This window comes from Pangasianodon hypophthalmus, chromosome 30 (assembly GCF_027358585.1).
Source record: "Pangasianodon hypophthalmus isolate fPanHyp1 chromosome 30, fPanHyp1.pri, whole genome shotgun sequence".
NCBI classification, from domain to species: Eukaryota; Metazoa; Chordata; class Actinopteri; order Siluriformes; family Pangasiidae; genus Pangasianodon; species Pangasianodon hypophthalmus.
Genome location: NC_069739.1, coordinates 442,215 through 457,049, shown reverse-complemented (window position 1 = coordinate 457,049; position 14,835 = coordinate 442,215). Strand labels below are relative to the sequence as shown.

At 38.3% G+C, this 14,835-nt stretch overlaps 3 protein-coding genes across 3 annotated transcripts in view; 1 reads left to right on the top strand and 2 right to left on the bottom strand.

Annotated features, from left to right (window-relative positions):
* rev3l (REV3 like, DNA directed polymerase zeta catalytic subunit) overlaps positions 1–488 on the top strand; it is an 18,234-nt gene extending 17,746 nt beyond the window's left edge. Inside the window, exon 16 of the mRNA XM_053231612.1 lies at positions 345–488. Within this exon, the coding sequence (XP_053087587.1) occupies positions 345–488 (144 nt within the window). The remainder of the gene's footprint in view (positions 1–344) is intronic.
* Positions 489–1,164: 676 nt separating this feature from the next.
* On the bottom strand, positions 1,165–2,863 carry LOC113525208 (sodium-dependent glucose transporter 1). Its single transcript, XM_053231611.1, has 4 exons — positions 2,630–2,863; positions 1,803–2,068; positions 1,430–1,480; positions 1,165–1,257 (listed from the first exon to the last, which is right to left on the bottom strand). Exons 1-4 carry the CDS (start codon positions 2,667–2,669, stop codon positions 1,165–1,167), a joined length of 450 nt encoding a protein of 149 aa, XP_053087586.1. The 5' UTR covers positions 2,670–2,863.
* Positions 2,864–4,564: 1,701 nt separating this feature from the next.
* slc16a10 (solute carrier family 16 member 10) overlaps positions 4,565–14,835 on the bottom strand; it is a 29,598-nt gene continuing 19,327 nt past the window's right edge. Inside the window, exons 5-7 of the mRNA XM_034302080.2 lie at positions 9,643–9,786; positions 8,988–9,216; positions 4,565–8,603 (exon numbers count right to left, since the gene is read on the bottom strand). Coding sequence (XP_034157971.2) covers positions 8,389–8,603; positions 8,988–9,216; positions 9,643–9,786 — 588 coding nt within the window. The 3' untranslated portion in view covers positions 4,565–8,388. The remainder of the gene's footprint in view (positions 8,604–8,987; positions 9,217–9,642; positions 9,787–14,835) is intronic.

The window sequence follows — 14,835 nt, the reverse complement described above, 5'->3', positions numbered from 1 at the left end:
CACACGTTCCCTATAAAACCCAACACAGAGACACACGTTCTCTATAAAACCCAACACAGAGATACACGTTCTCTATAAAACCCAACAACACAGAGATACACGTTCTCTATAAAACCCAACACAGAGATACACGTTCCCTATAAAACCCGACACAGAGATACACGTTCTCTATAAAACCCGACACAGAGATACACGTTCTCTATAAATCCCGACACAGAGATACACGTTCTCTATAAATCCCAACACAGAGACACACGTTCCCTATAAAACCCAACAACACAGAGATACACGTTCCCTATAAAACCCGACACAGAGATACACGTTCTCTATAAATCCCGACACAGAGATACACGTTCTCTATAAAACCCAACACAGAGACACACGTTCCCTATAAAACCCAACACAGATACACGTTCGCTATAAAACCCAACACAGAGATACACGTTCTCTATAAAACCCAACAACACAGAGATACACGTTCTCTATAAAACCCAACACAGAGAAACACGTTCCCTATAAAACCCGACACAGAGATACACGTTCTCTATAAATCCCAACACAGAGAAACACATTCTCTATAAATCCCAACACAGAGATACACGTTCGCTATAAAACCCAACACAGAGATACACGTTCCCTATAAAACCCAACACAGAGATACACGTTCCCTATAAAACCCAACACAGAGATACACGTTCTCTATAAAACCCAACACAGAGATACACATTCCCTATAAAACCCAACACAGAGATACACGTTCCCTATAAAACCCAACACAGAGATACACGTTCCCTATAAAACCCAACACAGAGATACACGTTCCCTATAAAACCCAACACAGAGATACACGTTCTCTATAAAACCCAACACAGAGATACACGTTCCCTATAAAACCCAACACAGAGATACACGTTCCCTATAAAACCCAACACAGAGATACACGTTCCCTATAAAACCCAACACAGAGATACACGTTCTCTATAAAACCCAACACAGAGATACACATTCCCTATAAAACCCAACACAGAGATACACGTTCCCTATAAAACCCAACACAGAGATACACGTTCCCTATAAAACCCAACACAGAGATACACGTTCTCTATAAAACCCAACACAGAGATACACGTTCGCTATAAAACCCAACACAGAGATACACGTTCCCTATAAAACCCAACACAGAGATACACGTTCTCTATAAAACCCAACACAGAGATACACGTTCTCTATAAAACCCAACACAGAGATACACGTTCCCTATAAAACCCAACACAGAGATACACATTCCCTGTAAAACCCAACACAGAGATACACGTTCCCTATAAAACCCAACACAGAGATACACGTTCTCTATAAATCCCAACACAGAGATACACATTCCCTATAAAACCCAACAACACAGAGATACACGTTCCCTATAAAACCCAACACAGAGATACACATTCCCTATAAAACCCAACAACACAGAGATACACATTCCCTATGAAACCCAACACAGAGATACACGAGATGCATGTTCTCTGTGTTGTGCTGAGGTGTGAATGTATTTTATTAAAGTTTCCAATGCAAATGATTCTTCTGACTCGGATAAGATTCTATGCAAAGGTCACATGAACTCATGAGGCTGGAATTTACATGCAGCAGTGAGGAAGCAGAGAGAGAGGAAATAAAGGATAAATTAAATGTATAACTTAAATATAAAGATTCAGGCTTTCTGATCATGTTTGGATTAAAACTCTCTAACAACTGCTGAATCGCTGTGACTGATACGGCGTGATTAGAGACGGAGTCGGCGATGTTACCAGGCCCAGAAACGAAGAGCAGAGTGTGAGGGTGATCATCCAGCGGCCGCACGCTCCTCCGCCACGTTTAATCTCCACCTTCTCCCCCGCGGCCGAGTGCACAAGCTTTTTCCCCCGCTTCAGGGCGCTCTTCAGCCCGGCCTTCACATCCTTCCTCTTGTCGAACAGCGTGTCTTCCTCTTCCTCCTCCTGCTCTGGGTTATCATCCTCTTCCTCTTCATTCATTCTGGCAAACCGCACATGCTTCTTCTTCTTCCCTGAGAGATCTCCAGTGGTGGAGGACATGGCAGTGTGTGTGTGTATCTCAATTAGTTCAGATTATTGTCTCCAATCTCAAATGCAGAACTTTGATGTTTATGTGATTTGAGTTTTTATCTAAATATTGCACTTAGATGCTGAAAAACTGGACATTTTAACCCAAATATAATTTTAGTACTACAATGACAGATTAATAGATTATTTAATCTATAAAAGCGTATTATTTCTGAGCCACTTCTTCGGGGATACTCCTGAGAAAATGAGCTTAGCTGAAAAGAAATGCTTTCAAGTACATCAAATTAAAATGAGCTGCCTAGTTGTTGTTGTTGTTGTTGTTGTTAGAGATGTTTTCATTTATTTAAATAAATAACCCACTAGTTTTCAGGAAGTTCCCCTTCTCGGGTATTATTTATATTTTTATCATTCATATATAAATATATCATTTGCCTTTACTCTATAACCTCGATTTACTTTTATATCCTTAATGTTAGATCCTAAATCACATCACGAGACACTGCATTATTTATTAACAGCCGCTGCTAGTTACTGGAGGCGCTATGCTAACTAACCAGCTAGCATCATCACCATCACCATCACCATCATCATCATCCGCTAAAACATCGCACTAAACTACTAAAATAAACCTGAAGATTCACTAATAAATCCATTGGAATCGATTCTCTGATGGACTAAACCGAAAATCATACACGTTTTTTAAATTACTACCAGCTAGCGAGAAGCTGCCAAACGTCCCACTCATCACCGGAAGTGGACTTTAAAAACTTCCGGCTTTGTCATCAGGAAGTCGCTCATTTTAAAGATGTACAATTTGTTTTAATTATAATTCACTTTTAACGCATTTATAGTGCTTTATGCCTCAATGTGGACTGTCCAAACTGATACTGTGCTGTGTAGTTTTATAATCAACCTATATATTTAGATTTAAAAAAAAAAGCTCAAGGGTCTTGAAACTACACTTCCCATGAACACCTGCGCTCCAGTTTTAGCATGTGGCTAACTTTCACTAACGCTGCACTAAAGCTCTGTTATGTCTCACTGCGTTTGTGAGAAAATTCCACATAAACCTTAAATGAAATCTTCACACGTTCTTACGGTCGTGACGCAATGCTGACGTTTTCCAATATGGCGGAACCTGTAGAAGTTGCATTAGCCGTCTGTGCTAACTGTAATTAAAGTGTAATTTCATGAATACGGAGTGTTTAATCGGTAATTTAGCGACACATCTGAGGGAAATGTTGGTGTTCCAGATGTTTCTGTCACGTTTCCACTCACATTGTGTATTTACACTGTCTGTATAAAAGACTAGCTAGCTGCATCATTAGCCTGAGACATTATCCCCATCGTCCATGTTTCACTGTTGCCTAGCGACAGTTTTCTCCACCACTTGAACACCTGTGTTTTGCTATTTTTAAACAGAACTCGTGAATTTGTGGTTTAATCATGGAAAGAAAAGCACAGTATGTTTGAGAACTTCAACATTTCCCTCAGATGTGTTGTTAAATTACCTCAAAAAACCCTCTTTTTTTTTACACAGTAATTACTTTTAGCGTCAACCGCTAACCCAACTTCCAGAGTTCCGCCATATTGAAAATTACTTCAGAAATTTTTCAGTTGAAAAAAGTTTTTTTTGTTTTTTTTAAAGTGCTTTTTACTGGTGTTCTTTCACAAAAATGTACAAATAAGCACATTAGACAAGTTTATGGAATTAAATTACTTCAGTACGATTTGGATTTGAAATTAATCTAGTTTTGAATTAAATCAAACTGAATTTCAATACAGTGAAATTCAATTTTAAAATAATAACGTAACAATATACAATAATACTATTCAGATAATTAAATATAAACATTTAAATTCACTTAATAAAATGTAGATTCATTAACTGAATTTGAAATGTTGTACTAAAAATTAATCTGATTATTTTTACAATTGAATTTAAAACTGAATCGAGCTCTAAAGCGTTACATGATCATGTACATTTTTTCAGATTTTTTCAAACCTTTCAAAATTAAATGTTAAACTTTAGATTTATAAAATTCATTAATTCCAATTCTAGCGGCACAAACATCCTCCCACAAGTTTCTTGTAATTAAGTATGGACAATTTGGGATTAATTAAAGATGCAAAATGTAAAAATGTCCAGAAATATTCTGTAGTTGGTTAAAAATGTTAACCATAAATGATGATTCCTGTAATTTTTCCATCTTTTTTTTTTTAACTGGTGTACAAATGTGTTTTATTGTTTAAGATAATTTTGTAAGAAGAAAATTGGAAAAAAAAATCTCAGCAAAGAAAAAAAAAAGATTTCTAGGAGAAAGAAAAATTACTTTTTCGAAGATGACAATGTGGATTCAGTCACTTTAAATGTTCTGTATGGGTGCCAATATTTTTGCCTCCTATGTTTTCCCTTTGAGAAAAAATTTAATTTTAAAATTTAATTTCTGTTAGAGGAAAGGTAAGCAGTTTCTAGACTTGAGTGAACATTTTGAATTATTGTGAGTTTATTTTAAAGAGTTTTATACATTTTACATGTATATTTGCAGATAAAACACAATACAGCATAATTTCAGTTCATAAAAATGAGAATTTTTATTGTTTTGTACAGTATTATAAAGAAATCATGCCGTTTTACATTATTCAACACACATAAAAGTGAATAAAAAGAAAAAAGGATTAATAAAGAATTAAGATAAATCAGTCATCGTGAACATCGTGTTTCATTAACAAAGCTGATACTGAAGAAGAAAAGCAGCGTGGAGCTCCGATACAAACCGACACTGATGATAACGCACCGTGTCCCACATTTTCATTTCATTACACACTCAAAGCAACTGTAAACAACTTGCCTAGTCACAGTGCATTATGGGTAATACACGCTCCCTCATGAACTGAGAATGATGCTGCGTTCTACACGACTCGAAGTGGTGGATTTACGTCATTTCACTTCAACACTTACGAGCGACGGACCTGCTCGTCCGTACGTTTTAAATTCGGCTGAAATACTAATCACGTCTCCTGAGCGACCGATTATTTATTTTTAAAAGTCACTATTTAACAGATATGAGCCTGTTGATTTTCTCGCCTTTATAGATAACTGCCTTGTTTAGCGCTATAGAGTTATTACTGCACCTAGTGGTCAAAAATGGGAACTGCAACAAGCGCTAATAAACAGAGGTCCATTAGGGCAGGAATCGCGCTGCCCCGTGCTCCGGGTTGCCAGATTGAAGAGTTTAAAAATACTCTTCCGTCCCCAAGATCTAATTTTACAGCAAATAATCGGAATTAAATCCAACAAATTTCCACAAAAAGGCAAAGTGTAAGTGCAGACAGTGTGTCCGCGACGTACGGAAACATTTCTATTGTAACGTTAACGTTCATGATGTATTTCCCTTCGCAAAACTGCGATCCGTCAGTCAGTGTTGTAGATTTAAGATGACGGTGTGATCAGCCGTGTGGATACGATCAGAGTTTCTGAGTCGGAATTCCAGTTGAGGGAGCGTTTTCTTTGGTTTCTTTCTTTCCTAGTCGAAGTTATGAGATTTAGTCTTTATACAGATTTAGAATAACACAGTATGAAAACTCCAACAATAACCAGCATCAGAATCAGAATTTAAAACGTCTGAGTTTGTAATACGAACACTAACTCGTCAGGAACTCCAGCACTTGGGACGGAGCTGATGACAGTGTTTTTGGTATTTAGCTTTAATTCCTTTTTTTTTTTGGTACAGTAAAATAAAAACATTTGGTTCAGCTACAATTTATTCATTCATGCCGTTGATTATTTTTCACAGCATTAGTGATGATTTCCTTTATGCTGATACCTGAGTGTAATTTTAAGTGTTTAAGTATTTACTCAACAAACAACAGTTATTAATAATCCGTATTAGTAGTGACACACACACACACACACACACACATATTTCATAAAAACACAAAAACAAACAAGGACACATTTGTAGATCTATAAATACTGAACTCGGCATGTGCTAATAATCAATTTAAAAACAAATCAGGATATTGTTATTGTGGACACTTTAAATTATTGTAGGGATTATCGTAAGATTAAATTATCGTAAGTAGAGAGCATGTTTAGGGGGAGATAAAGTCTGTTGCGTAAGAGTCGGAATAAATCCGATAATTCTGATTGAAGTTACTAAACACTGCAGACACACACACAACACTTTAGTACTACAGTAATATTCGCCTAACACAATATCGTGATAATGTCGTATTTATAATATTGTGATATGAGGAGGAACTGAGTTTTGGGGCAGGTCTTTACTGAACTTTAAAAATTTGCCGCAATGAAATCAAAGATTCAATTAATTTCTGACACAAAATAATAATAAAAAAGCCTTTTTAAAAACACGACACGCCGAACATGAAAATAACACAAAATGAAAGATAGAAGCTGTTATTTTATATTATTTTGAAACTAGACGAGCAAAAAAGAGCAAAATGTATATAATATTCCTGTGAAATATTTGAAATAATATATACGATTATAGCGTCCTGTGTATTTAGTTTGTTTTCTTTATTTATTACATAAAAAAAAGATTTATAAAAATAATTTGGGTTGATCAAAGACTCAGGCAAACAGGTTAAGGCACTAACACTGGCATAATAATAAAATATAATAAAATAATAACGTAATAAAATGTTTTGTGATTCAGAGCGACTAAACAGAAATGTTTTAAAATGCTAAAAATGATTTTAGAATAATTTCGAAATTATGGAAATATCCCTTGTGTCTGTGAGCCTGTGATGTAAAATTGAGGTAGATTATATTTATAAACCTACAGATCGAGTCATTAATCACAAATGTAATACAGATAAACAAAAACAAAAACAAAAACAAACGTATTCGAGTGAGGTGTGTACAGGTATAAACATGCACTGATACTCAGGTGATATATTGCGATATTCTGCATGCACAATATTGAAACTGTTGAATGTAGTAACAGCTCTGTGTGTGTGTGTGTGTGTGTGTGAGAGTGTGTGTGAGTGTGTGTGTGTGTGTGTGTGTGTGTGAGTGTGTGAGTGTGTGTGTGTGTGTGTGTGTTATATAAGAATAGGCAGCCTACCAAGATAGTGTCTAGAATTATTCCCTATTTAGGCAGCCTCCTCACACACACACACACACTCACACACACACACACACACTCACACACACACGCCCCCAGAGGTAACCATGGCAACATGGTGTGTTTGGTAAAACCGTTTATCGTCACGTGTTGAATGGAAAACGATGCAATAAGACACGGGTGAGAAATCTGTGCAGTGAAGATTAATCTACAGTTAATTATTATTTTTTTTAGTGACGCGCTTAACGAGGTGCTTAGCTAACTGTGCTAATTTTCCTCCACATCAGCCCTTTTAGAGTTAACACTTAATTACTAACACTTAATTACTTCCCTGAATTTCATCAGCGGCACTTAGCGTAAAAAAAAATTCATATTCGTAGCCGTGTTGCATAGAGAACTTTTTTTTTTTTTTTTTTTTTAAAGGTCGATTTCAGTCGTCTAGAAACAATAAAAATAACTAAATAACTAAAGCTACATTGTGTTTAAATCCCTTTAATGCTTCATCACTGCCTTTAATCAGATTTTAAAATAAGATCAAAGGCGTAGTGTTACGTTTATATCATACAGCTTCAGACTCGGACGCTGTGATTAAACTTCGCTTTGGTTTCCGTATTTAAATTTAAAAATAAAAATCCAACATAAATATTCCTAATTCCTAATATGGACGTATAACGTTCTGAGTAAAACTTTTGCATAGACGTTAAAAAGGAGCCAATTTATTTTATTTAGTCTAAGAAAACAATAAGTTTATAAAGTGAACTATATATATAATGCTTCTTAATATTTCGGGAATAAAGGACCATGTTTAGTTTATATAATGACTCGTATATAGTTTTGTTTTATAGTTATAATATTTGTATTTTATATATATATATATATATATATGAATAAAACATAACACGCACACACACGCGTGAGTTTGTCTTACTATCCTTGTGAGGACCTTCCACTGGCCTAATTATTAATGGAGCTAATTAATATCTTAAATCCAACCTTAAGCTCGTTTTTTTTTAATATAAAAGCTGCAATTTTTGTAATTTTTGTAAGTTTTCCTCATGGAAAGGTCAAACTGTCTGATATTCCTATCCTTGTGGGGACATTTGGTCCTCATTAAGATATAAAAACAACGCCGCTGTGTACTTTACACACTTAACACACATGACACATGCATTCAGCGAGTCCTTCAGAAATGCCACATGTGTGTGTGTGTGTGTGTATGAGACTCAGATGACAGACTCAAACTTGTTGTTCTTCTCCGTGTCGTTGTGTGCGATCATGCTCTGTGCCATACTGTCCTCGATTTTATTCTTCCTCTCTTTCCTCCTCTTCCTCTGCTCCACCCACGGGATCAGACACAACACGGCTCCTCCAATCAGAGGAGGGATCCCCGCCAGGTAGAACGCCACGTCATAACTGCCCAGGCGATCACGGAGGAACCCTGACACACACACACACACACACACACACACACACAGATATAGAATAAGATGTAAAGTAACAGGCTGCGCTGGATCAAGTGCTATTCTACATGCTGCTGAATAACGAGTGTGGAGGCCATTTTGTTAAATTAACGTGATTAATGTGAATTAATGTGAAATAACATGAGACTTGTTATACGTATATATCATCATGTTAGTGTTTTATTTAATATTTTTAAATTGTCTCTCACTTTTACTTTGTGTTACATGATGTTACGTTTGACATCAAAGAAAACACACACTACTAAACTCCACTTAAGCAGCTGCGTAACCCGACTCTGAATACCAGGAACTTTCCCTACGTAAGTACTGACTTATTTGTGTGTGTGTGTGTGTGTGTGTACCTGCGATAGGGGGACCCACGGTCATGGGCACGGACATCATGCCCAGCAGGAAGCCGATGGCCTGAGAGACGTTCTCGGAGCCGACGAGCTCGAAGGCGATGGGAGCCATGATGCAGATAAAACATCCGTCGAACAGCCCCATCATTAAACACACGGCGATCAGACCCCCGAAAACATCACACACCGGGATCAGCATCGACATCACGCCGATCACCAGGAACGACGCCACCTACAGGAGCACAGGGGCATGTGTTCACTTTAATCATCACTGGCTGATATAAAGTCGCCATAATGGCCTTGTCCTCGTCCTAGCACACGCCTAAATGACTTCTTCCACACGCCCTAGAAAACAGGCCTTATCACGGGTTAAAGATCAGCTCATTAGGAAAGTCTCACACTTTGGACCGAATTCCATGAATTAACGATGTGGAAAAAAAAACTACCAGAGGGAACTTGGGAGAAGCGGAAAAGTGGGAAACACACAGGAAGTAGGAAAGTAAAACAAAAGGAAAGGAAGAACAAAGGAAATTAGGGATCATCGCTAATGATAGACAAGAAGAAAATCAGGACAGTTATTAAAAAAAGGAACAGTGAGTGTGTGTGTGTGTGTGAGTGTGTGTGTGTGTGTGTGAGAGAGAGAGTGTGTGTGTGTTACCTGCAGGAAGACTTTGTACACTCCGGGGACGTAGTCAGCCACACGGCCGAAGATGAGACGTCCCACGCCAGACGTGATGCCGAGACACATCAGTAACACCTCCTTATTCGCCTCGAGGCCGAAACGCTCCTCTACGTGCTTCATCTACACACACACACACACACACACACACACACATATACACACACACACAAACACACACACACACACATATACACACACAAACACACACATGCACAAACGTTAAGCAGGACAGAAAGTGAATTTCCTGTTCAAAGTAATGAAATCACTCTCTCTCTCTCTCTCTCTCTCGTCTGTCACCTGATGGACAACATTGTTGCTAGGCAACTGTGAAACGAAGCCTCGTAACATACGCTAGCTAATTGTTAAGGCTAATGATTAAGTGAGCTAGCAGGTAGCTGTTAAACGGTGTTATATAGAGAGTGTAAAGACACAGTGAGGGTGGAAATGAAACCTTCCCCTTAAACACGGAGTCACGTGACTGTATCTGAACACAGCATTAGTTTACAATATACATCTGATTGGCTGGCAGATATAGAGCTGGGATTAGTTACACAGTGTCAGTGATACAGAGCTGGGATTAGTTACACAGTGTCAGTGATATAGAGCTGGGATTAGTTACACAGTGTCAGTGATATATAGAGCTGGGATTAGTTACACAGTGTCAGTGATATAGAGCTGGGATTAGTTACACAGTGTCAGTGATATATAGAGCTGGGATTAGTTACACAGTGTCAGTGATATATAGAGCTGGGATTAGTTACACAGCGTCAGTGATATATAGAGCTGGGATTAGTTACACAGTGTCAGTGATATATAGAGCTGGGATTAGTTACACAGTGTCAGTGATATACAGAGCTGGGATTAGTTACACAGTGTCAGTGATATATAGAGCTGGGATTAGTTACACAGTGTCAGTGATATATAGAGCTGGGATTAGTTACACAGTGTCGGTGATATAGAGCTGGGATTAGTTACACAGTGTCAGTGATATATAGAGCTGGGATTAGTTACACAGTGTCAGTGATATACAGAGCTGGGATTAGTTACACAGTGTCAGTGATATATAGAGCTGGGATTAGTTACACAGTGTCAGTGATATATAGAGCTGGGATTAGTTACACAGTGTCGGTGATATAGAGCTGGGATTAGTTACACAGTGTCAGTGATATATAGAGCTGGGATTAGTTACACAGTGTCAGTGATATACAGAGCTGGGATTAGTTACACAGTGTCAGTGATATATAGAGCTGGGATTAGTTACACAGTGTCAGTGATATATAGAGCTGGGATTAGTTACACAGTGTCAGTGATATATAGAGCTGGGATTAGTTACACAGTGTCAGTGATATAGAGCTGGGATTAGTTACACAGTGTCAGTGATATATAGAGCTGGGATTAGTTACACAGTGTCAGTGATATAGAGCTGGGATTAGTTACACAGTGTCAGTGATATATAGAGCTGGGATTAGTTACACAGTGTCAGTGATATAGAGCTGGGATTAGTTACACAGTGTCAGTGATATATAGAGCTGGGATTAGTTACACAGTGTCAGTGATATATAGAGCTGGGATTAGTTACACAGTGTCAGTGATATAGAGCTGGGATTAGTTACACAGTGTCAGTGATATAGAGCTGGGATTAGTTACACAGTGTCAGTGATATAGAGCTGGGATTAGTTACACAGTGTCAGTGATATAGAGCTGGGATTAGTTACACAGTGTCAGTGATATAGAGCTGGGATTAGTTACACAGTGTCAGTGATATAGAGCTGGGATTAGTTACACAGTGTCAGTGATATATAGAGCTGGGATTAGTTACACAGTGTCAGTGATATAGAGCTGGGATTAGTTACACAGTGTCAGTGATATATAGAGCTGGGATTAGTTACACAGTGTCAGTGATATATAGAGCTGGGATTAGTTACACAGTGTCAGTGATATAGAGCTGGGATTAGTTACACAGTGTCAGTGATATATAGAGCTGGGATTAGTTACACAGTGTCAGTGATATATAGAGCTGGGATTAGTTACACAGTGTCAGTGATATATAGAGCTGGGATTAGTTACACAGTGTCAGTGATATAGAGCTGGGATTAGTTACACAGTGTCAGTGATATAGAGCTGGGATTAGTTACACAGTGTCAGTGATATAGAGCTGGGATTAGTTACACAGTGTCAGTGATATAGAGCTGGGATTAGTTACACAGTGTCAGTGATATAGAGCTGGGATTAGTTACACAGTGTCAGTGATATAGAGCTGGGATTAGTTACACAGTGTCAGTGATATAGAGCTGGGATTAGTTACACAGTGTCAGTGATATAGAGCTGGGATTAGTTACACAGTGTCAGTGATATAGAGCTGGGATTAGTTACACAGTGTCAGTGATATAGAGCTGGGATTAGTTACACAGTGTCAGTGATATAGAGCTGGGATTAGTTACACAGTGTCAGTGATATATAGAGCTGGGATTAGTTACACAGTGTCAGTGATATAGAGCTGGGATTAGTTACACAGTGTCAGTGATATATAGAGCTGGGATTAGTTACACAGTGTCAGTGATATATAGAGCTGGGATTAGTTACACAGTGTCAGTGATATATAGAGCTGGGATTAGTTACACAGTGTCAGTGATATAGAGCTGGGATTAGTTACACAGTGTCAGTGATATATAGAGCTGGGATTAGTTACACAGTGTCAGTGATATAGAGCTGGGATTAGTTACACAGTGTCAGTGATATAGAGCTGGGATTAGTTACACAGTGTCAGTGATATATAGAGCTGGGATTAGTTACACAGTGTCAGTGATATATAGAGCTGGGATTAGTTACACAGTGTCAGTGATATATAGAGCTGGGATTAGTTACACAGTGTCAGTGATATAGAGCTGGGATTAGTTACACAGTGTCAGTGATATAGAGCTGGGATTAGTTACACAGTGTCAGTGATATAGAGCTGGGATTAGTTACACAGTGTCAGTGATATATAGAGCTGGGATTAGTTACACAGTGTCAGTGATATATAGCTGGGATTAGTTACACAGTGTCAGTGATATATAGAGCTGGGATTAGTTACACAGTGTCAGTGATATAGAGCTGGGATTAGTTACACAGTGTCAGTGATATAGAGCTGGGATTAGTTACACAGTGTCAGTGATATAGAGCTGGGATTAGTTACACAGTGTCAGTGATATAGAGCTGGGATTAGTTACACAGTGTCAGTGATATAGAGCTGGGATTAGTTACACAGTGTCAGTGATATAGAGCTGGGATTAGTTACACAGTGTCAGTGATATAGAGCTGGGATTAGTTACACAGTGTCAGTGATATAGAGCTGGGATTAGTTACACAGTGTCAGTGATATATAGAGCTGGGATTAGTTACACAGTGTCAGTGATATAGAGCTGGGATTAGTTACACAGTGTCAGTGATATAGAGCTGGGATTAGTTACACAGTGTCAGTGATATATAGAGCTGGGATTAGTTACACAGTGTCGGTGATATAGAGCTGGGATTAGTTACACAGTGTCAGTGATATAGAGCTGGGATTGGTTACACAGTGTCAGTGATATATAGAGCTGGGATTGGTTACACAGTGTCAGTGATATATAGAGCTGGGATTAGTTACACAGTGTCAGTGATATAGAGCTGGGATTAGTTACACAGTGTCAGTGATATATAGAGCTGGGATTAGTTACACAGTGTCAGTGATATATAGAGCTGGGATTAGTTACACAGTGTCAGTGATATAGAGCTGGGATTGGTTACACAGTGTCAGTGATATATAGAGCTGGGATTAGTTACACAGTGTCAGTGATATAGAGCTGGGATTAGTTACACAGTGTCAGTGATATAGAGCTGGGATTAGTTACACAGTGTCAGTGATATAGAGCTGGGATTAGTTACACAGTGTCAGTGATATAGAGCTGGGATTAGTTACACAGTGTCAGTGATATAGAGCTGGGATTAGTTACACAGTGTCAGTGATATATAGAGCTGGGATTAGTTACACAGTGTCAGTGATATATAGAGCTGGGATTAGTTACACAGTGTCAGTGATATAGAGCTGGGATTAGTTACACAGTGTCAGTGATATATAGAGCTGGGATTAGTTACACAGTGTCAGTGATATAGAGCTGGGATTGGTTACACAGTGTCAGTGATATAGAGCTGGGATTAGTTACACAGTGTCAGTGATATAGAGCTGGGATTAGTTACACAGTGTCAGTGATATATAGAGCTGGGATTAGTTACACAGTGTCAGTGATATAGAGCTGGGATTAGTTACACAGTGTCAGTGATATAGAGCTGGGATTAGTTACACAGTGTCAGTGATATAGAGCTGGGATTGGTTACACAGTGTCAGTGATATAGAGCTGGGATTAGTTACACAGTGTCAGTGATATAGAGCTGGGATTAGTTACACAGTGTCAGTGATATAGAGCTGGGATTGGTTACACAGTGTCAGTGATATATAGAGCTGGGATTGGTTACACAGTGTCAGTGATATAGAGCTGGGATTAGTTACACAGTGTCAGTGATATATAGAGCTGGGATTAGTTACACAGTGTCAGTGATATAGAGCTGGGATTAGTTACACAGTGTCAGTGATATATAGAGCTGGGATTAGTTACACAGTGTCAGTGATATAGAGCTGGGATTAGTTACACAGTGTCAGTGTTAGCTCTTTGGGCTGCGTAGTGAGAGTTCCTATGAACAGCTACTAAATGCTTGGAATAAACTCCAGACCTTTTATCTCCTTCACTTATCATGAAATAACGAGGAAACAGGACACACCTGGCCATGAAACCGCTTATCGGTCAACTGTCCGATTACTTCTGAGAGGCTCTTATTCTAGATACTTCTAGAGACTCTCTAATTCCTAAACGGTTAATGCAGTGTTTCTTTTAAACTCCTTAAATTAAAGCTGAAAGTCTACACTTCTGTCACATCTCGAGTGCTTCATTTACATATAAACATATAGTCAGATCCATAAGTATTGGACAGTGACACAAATATATAAGATGTTTTATAGACCACAGAGTGTAAATGAGAATCAGAAAACACCATCTGAGGCGTAACTATAGCAACAAGCAATAACACTAGCCCTTGGCAAAGAGGAATAGAAAGTTACCTAAATAACACACACACACAAAATGACGGGGAAATGTT

Excerpts from the sequence above, each read along its gene's own strand:
- LOC113525208 (XM_053231611.1), bottom strand. The coding sequence starts at position 2,669 with ATGATGATGATGGTGATGGTGATGGTGATGATGCTAGCTG. Across the intron at positions 2,069-2,629 it reads GATGGTGATGATGCTAGCTG|ATCTCTCAGGGAAGAAGAAG; the intron begins GTTAGTTAGCAT and ends CCACCACTGGAG. Across the intron at positions 1,481-1,802 it reads GCTCTTCGTTTCTGGGCCTG|GGAATGTGTATCTCTGTGTT; the intron begins GTAACATCGCCG and ends TGGGTTTCATAG.